The sequence below is a fragment of the Brachypodium distachyon genome, chromosome 1 (genome assembly GCF_000005505.3).
Source record: "Brachypodium distachyon strain Bd21 chromosome 1, Brachypodium_distachyon_v3.0, whole genome shotgun sequence".
Classification (NCBI taxonomy): domain Eukaryota; kingdom Viridiplantae; phylum Streptophyta; class Magnoliopsida; order Poales; family Poaceae; genus Brachypodium; species Brachypodium distachyon.
In genome coordinates this window covers 41,484,621-41,491,257 of record NC_016131.3, presented here as the reverse complement: position 1 = coordinate 41,491,257, position 6,637 = coordinate 41,484,621, and the positions used below count along the sequence as shown (strand labels likewise).

Genomic DNA, 6,637 nt, shown 5'->3' with positions numbered 1-6,637 from the left:
TCACTCAACAAAATCATTAGCCAAGTGGCGTCTCTCTGTATCTGTCCCCTTTTACTTTTCCTAAAGCAGGCATTTTCCTTTCCTTTTGAAAGAGAAAGCAGGCATTTTCCAGCTAGGCTCCCCAGCAAGCCTTGTCAAAGCGGCTCGGTCGGAATCAGCAGTACGCAGGCTGAATCCAACGTCCCAGAAAAGCCGCGACCTTAAACCCCGACCCAACCACTATCCATCCTCACCATTCCCTGCCGTTTCCCATTCCCAATTCCATTCCATTTGTCGATTCTGATTTTGGTTTGAAAAGCGACAAAAGAAAAAACAAAATGCTCGACCGATCCCTCGGGCCGCAGCAGCCGGCGGAGGCCGGCGCCGGCGCCGGCGAGGGCGGGGGAAAGGTGGATCGGGTCCTGTTCAAGGACCTGGTCGAGATGGTGCCGCTCGTGGAGTCCCTCATGGTGAGTGCGTGCGTGGAGGAGTGGGTGGGGCGGAGCGCAGATCTCACCGGAGTTAGCGGGGGCCTTTTGCTCTCTCGCTGGGCTCGTGGGTTGTTTGAACTATTGGGATTTCCTTGTTTTTGGCTGCAGGATCGGAGGACGAACCCCTCGTATTCGCGGCGGGCCTCCCTGGTGTACACGCCGGCGCCGGCCAAGAAGGTGACGCGCTTCTTTCTTTGTTTTGGCCCTTTGTTTCTTGGATGTCTGGATTTGTTATACTAATTGTGGTCATTGTTGCTGACGTTGGAGCTTCATTATATGTACTTTTCTGAATTATGACTTGCTAGTGGTTATCTGTGGTTTGGCAGTTAGGTTTGGCAATTTCACTGTCATGGTATGATTTACAGAGATAGATCTTGCTGGTTTACCCGATTTTGGTTAGATTCTATAGCCTCGTTGACAAGGAATGGCATATATAAATCTTATTTGTTCGCTGAGTACAGAGAACTGCTATGAATTGTCATAGTGATTTATGGTTGTTTTTTGAAGGCTGCTGATTTAAAAAGTGCGAAGGCACAACAAAGTGTGTCAGCGAAAAAGCGGAGAGATCCTGGAGACACAGGAAAGAAGAGTACACCAGATTCGAATGGTGAGAACGGCTCGGTTGTGCCGTTGGGTCTGTCGGGGGCTGAAAATAAACCCAAAGACAAGGATGATATTGCTTCACTACGTGAGCAGATTGAAGAGCTGCAGAAGGAACTGCTTCAAAAAGAGGAGGCGCTAAGGACTGCCGAAAGTTCAGTGAGTGAGATGAATGCAGTATATTCAACCATTGACGAGCTCAAACGCCAAGTTGCTGAGAAAGAAGCTTTGATCAAATACACCAATTCTCAGTTGCACAATGCAAAGGTAAGTTGCTGCCTGCCTGCAACTATGTTGGGTTATATTTTGTGTCAATGAGCCAAGGTTTCCTCTTTCCATTATTCTTTCAATTTTGCTTTATGTGTGGAACACTTACTGCCACATTTGGATTTTTTGTTGGCACACCCTTGGTATGCAAACCATGATAATTCTAATAAAAGCATGTAACATTGATTTTTCTGTTATAATCACAACATTAAATAAGGAAGGATATGCTTATTTTCACCACCATTAAAGTTTGTAACACACCATGTTGGTTTTAAAATCAAAGAAACTAAGCATAGATAGGAGGCAGACCATAAGTACCCGCCGGTCAGTTCAAATCTGGATTGCATCCACACTTACTCATGGGCTACTCTGGATTTGCTTATCTTCACCACCATCGAGTTTTATCAGCAAATTCCATATATTTGAGCTACAGTTTCTGTTTTACTGCTATGGAATGCAGTTTGCCCATGTTTTTATCCTCATTGTGATGATAGTGTAAAGAGATTACCGTGGCCTGTTCTCATTCATGGGATTGAACTGTATTTTGCACAATTCCAGTTTTTGCAATTTAATTGCGTACATATGTTTTGTACATATATTTTTTCCCTTACCAGATGATAATAGCATCGCTTAATCTCAGTCAAATAACACGGTGGATGTTGTGTTGGCTTGTACTAATTTTTCGGTTTAATGCCAATTTTTTTGAAAAACATTTACACATATACATGTCTCTATCTCCTGTCTGCCTGTAAATTTTCTTGTATAAAAGAAACTCTGCGCCATGTATTTAAAAACAAGTTTGATGCTTAAAAAGTTATGAGTTGTGCTTTTAGAGTTAGAGCCAGATTTTGTTTCCTCAAGGTGATATAACGTTTCCTTTTTTCATGGAAACTCACTGCCACACATAAGACACGAACATATACATTTCTTTTGACACATTTTTTGTTTTGAATTTACTGTTCATCCTGGGATTCACTGTTCCCAATCAAAAGCTTATATAAAGTTCTTATGACAGTTTTGTTCTGTAATTTATTCTGTAGATTATGCTTGCTGACAAGCAAGCATCTTTAGAAAAATTGGAATGGGAGGTAAAAACGTCAAACAAGAAGGTGGAAGATCTTCAAGGAGATGTCTCCAATATGGAGTTTGAGATAAGCTCATTGATGACATTATTTGAAAAAATTTCAGAGAATGTTTCTGGTGATTGTTATGATGGTACTATACCATCTTATGAATTAGAGGAACTTCAATCAGTGGTGAGTAATCCTTTACTCTTTAGCCTTTACCTTTTTGAGATTAACCTCGCTATATCCATCCAAGTGTGATCAATGATGATGTTGGTCATGTTGTATTTGTGTATGATTTGGATTCTACAAAGGAAAATCAGTAACAATTTAGCTATCAACATAATTAGTGTAACACTCATGCGGAAGATATGCAAATTATGTGACTTAGGTTCTGTCTCGTGAGATTGCTACAACAGCTTTGGTAAAAACTGAACAAAATAAACACTGAGAAGATTCTCTGCCCGCACAATTACCTTTGAACTAACCATGCAACATGTCTCTGTCAGAGCGAAATTGACAAGATTGAGGTGGACAAGATAGAGCAGGAAAGAGTTACATATGCTGAAGCCCTTGCTGCTGCAAGGGAGAACCCTAACGAAGAACACTTGAATTCAGTTGCGGAGGCACGGTCAAGGCTGCAGGGCCTTGTTGTACTATAATGCACGAAGTGCCAATTGTAATGTATGTACGATAATGCTGAGTTGCTGATGTAATTATAAGTGTGGGGATTGACCTGAATTGTGTGTGTGACCGTTCTGAAGGTAATTGATCAAGCACTTGAAAATGGACACTTATTTAGTCCGGGAGTCATATTTATCCAGTTCTGGGCTCTCCATTTTTGAGGATTAGAAAACATTAGCTGTTCATTTGATGATGAATGTTCTTACTGTAGATGCATGACAACTATAGCAGTCGCTATGTAATGCTAATGTTTACGGCCATGGTAGTGAAATGTAAGATGCCAATTGCTACTCAGTTCAGTAGTTCAATCTTCCATGGACTGGATGCAGGTCCATACTACTACTCTGCAATTTTCCTTTGCAAGAGTTCAGCTCTTGTTTCTCTGCTAGGCATACCCGTAGGCGTAGACTAGCATGATAAGTTGATAACTGCAGTGTTGGGTTCTGAAAACACAATGCTTTGGAACTCTTCTGATTTTATTTTTTTGGGAGTGAAATTGGAACTCTTTTGATATCTCTGCAGGCCTGATTCTGAAGGAAGAAGCCCCAGAGGCCTGAAAAACACGATCCATTGAACCCACAAACAGCCCGTAAGGGCCCCATGAGTCAGTGGTTGCCAATGACGTTCGAAAATTTGGCGCCGGGCAGCGGATGTCCTCAGGGCGTCAATCTCCACCTCGAACTCTTCCGCGAGTTCTTCCCGTCCTCTCACTCAAAGGCTCAAAGAGTCCACGTTTACAAGCGCCCAGATGCATTGCCCGCCTATAAAACAATCACCTCTTGCACCCTTCCAACTCACCCCGACAAGACCAGAAATCAACCGTAGTTCCTCTAAGCTAAACTCCATCAACCCACATCCTTCCCGTGGAATTAGAGCCAGACTCTATCCATTTATTCACTGGACCCAGAAAATAGTAAATTTTCTATTCCATTCCTGCCCGTCAACAATTTCCAAATCAACAGTCATGGCGCGCGCCACGGTCGCAATCCTCTTCTTCTTCATCCTCTCTGTGGCCACCCTCAGCACAGCACAGGCCCCCGTGGAGTCGCCAAAGGCGGCCGAGGGCGCTGCACACACCCGAGGCTGCTCCAACTAAGAGGGCCGCCACTGGCCCAGCATCTAGGAAGTCTGGCCCTGCTGCTACGCCTACCAGTGAGGCCGCCTCTTCACAGGCTAATAGTGTCAAAGATGTGTCTAGCCTCCCGGCGCCGCCGATGGCTGTGGTTGTGATTTCCCCTGTCGCCGACGGGCCTGCCGAGGGGCCAGCAGCTGATGCCGATGATTCCGGTGCTGCTGCTCTCGGGAACGGCGCTGCCGTCAGTATTGTTGCCGTTGCCGCTGTCACTGTCATCTTCGCTTGAGGCATTGGGCTGGACTCACACGGGTGGAAGGAAGAAGGAGAAACTCTTGGTTGTGTGTTTCTCGGTTGTCATATCAGGAGGATCAAGTGTTTCTTGGTGTTGGTCATTCATTTGCTTATGCAAACATTTTGGGGTCGATCAATTCAATGGATTTGATTAAACGATACATACACATCATTCTGTCATGCCATGGATCCTGATTCCTGATTCGTTTTATTTCTTGTTGTTCCTGACTTTTTACCACTTAACTAAAACTGCATCTGCTAAAAGCTAGCTTCCTTTAGAAAAACATATGCTAAAAATCTAAAATGAAAACATTCCTTCATATTACATATTGGCAGGTTGGAATTTTGCGCAGCTAGATTTGCTAATCTACCCGATTTGGGTTCTGTGAGAAAGCTTGCCCCAAAACTGTGATTTGGTGAGATTATTAGTGTTAATTGGGGCTCCTTGAAACCCTTGCCAAAAGAAGTGTGATTTTGTGAAATTTACTCTTACAATGCTTGATCTCCAAGGTAGCCTACAACACGTTTAAACAGGGGGTAAAACACAGTTTATAGTTTCACTGTTACTCTAACATCCTTCCTCAATCACAAGTTATCTAAGTTGAGAGATTGTTCTCCAAAGATTCAAGCTGTCACTATAATAATGGTTTCGTGAACCCATCAGCAACTTGACACCTATTGGTATAAAATGTACACATCTAGAAACTTCTGTGCAACTCGTTCCCTGACCAAATGATAGTCCACCTCTACGTGTTTTGTTCGATCTCGCATGAAACACCGGATTTGCTAAAAGATAAGTTGCACATATATTATCACACCATGAGAAGGATGGTTAAGAGTGCTCCACTGCAAGTTCATTGAGCAAAGCTTGTATCCACATAACCTTTGTTCCTACATTTGAAGAGACTTATGCTCTGCTTATGTGCTTGATCTAGAAACGTGCCTGCCCACGTGCACTCCAAGATACCGCAAAATCCCTTGGTTATATTTTGTCATCTCGGTTGACGATGTGTATAGTATAGGCAAATCCATGGAGTACCATACCTCAGTCATTGTGTGTTGACGTGCTACATCCCATAAGTTGCTACCTCTGCCATGCAAACTCTTTCCTAGTTGGGGTTTATGCCAGATTGCTACAATGCACTTTCCTTACTCATCACTGTTCATGAGTCCTACTTGAGAACGACATTGGGCCAAAACCTACTTAGTGGAAGCCCTTAAAAGGAGTCCATAGGCCTTGCAAGAGGGACAAGTGAGGTCTCATCGACAAGAGCTCAAGGAAGATCATTGAGTTATTAGATTTAGGCTAATTTACCTACTCTTTGGTTGTTTCCCTTGAGAGAATTAATAAAGTTTAAAGAAATACATAGGGCTGTTACCCTTTCTAGGGGTATGAACCTAGGTAACTTGGTGTCTGATGTATCTTTGAAGTCGTACACACTCCCTATACCATTCACATAACTGTAGTTTGCAGGATTGACGTAAAGACCTACCCCTAGATGGATCTCGACAGTTGGCACCCACCGTGTCGGGCGATGCGCCAATTCTGTTGTGATAACTTCATCGTTTTTTTTCATCGACCCCCTCGTTGACACCCACGTCTAGGTAGAGTTTTGTGACTGTTATACAATACATTCGTAAATGGGTTCACCTGTCATGACGATCGTTTGATAGTCAAGGGTTGATTGCCCAAATATTAAGACTTCAGTATCTCTTATGGGAGATATAAATGAAATGCACTTGGATCCCTCCAACCTAGAGAAAATAACTCAAGTCAACATGGGATTTTCCCATTAATTTGCTTTTATCACATCGACAAATTCCTGAAGATCATAACAACAATCCACATCAAGTTCATCCAAATAGTTTTGGAAGTTTTTAGTAACAATTGGAAAGCTTTTCTATAATTTTTAAAGATGGCATCGAATTGTGGTAAAGTTTTATTGAAAGTTTGCACAGAATTTATTGAAAGCTTCGGTAAAAATTGCTGAAAGTAAAGAGAAGTATTTTTGAAAGCTAGCATCAAATTAGTGAAAGTTCGGGCGAATAATTTGGAATGTTTGGAGAAATATTTTTAAAAGCTAGCAAAAAATGGTTGAAAATTTAGGTCAGATTTATCCAAAGTTTGAGAAAAAATTTAAGTGTTGAGAGATTTATTTGAAAGTTTGGGAGAAAATTTCAGAAAG

At 42.4% G+C, this 6,637-nt stretch overlaps 1 protein-coding gene across 1 annotated transcript; it reads left to right on the top strand.

Moving 5' to 3' along the window:
• The first annotated feature begins 221 nt into the window (after positions 1-221).
• LOC100827356 (protein MICROTUBULE BINDING PROTEIN 2C) lies at positions 222-3,295 on the top strand. The gene is made up of 5 exons (XM_003563901.4): positions 222-449; positions 579-647; positions 978-1,337; positions 2,378-2,593; positions 2,911-3,295. The coding sequence occupies exons 1-5, from the start codon at positions 318-320 to the stop codon at positions 3,061-3,063; spliced, it is 930 nt and encodes a 309-aa protein (XP_003563949.1). The 5' UTR covers positions 222-317; the 3' UTR covers positions 3,064-3,295.
• Positions 3,296-6,637: the final 3,342 nt, after the last annotated feature.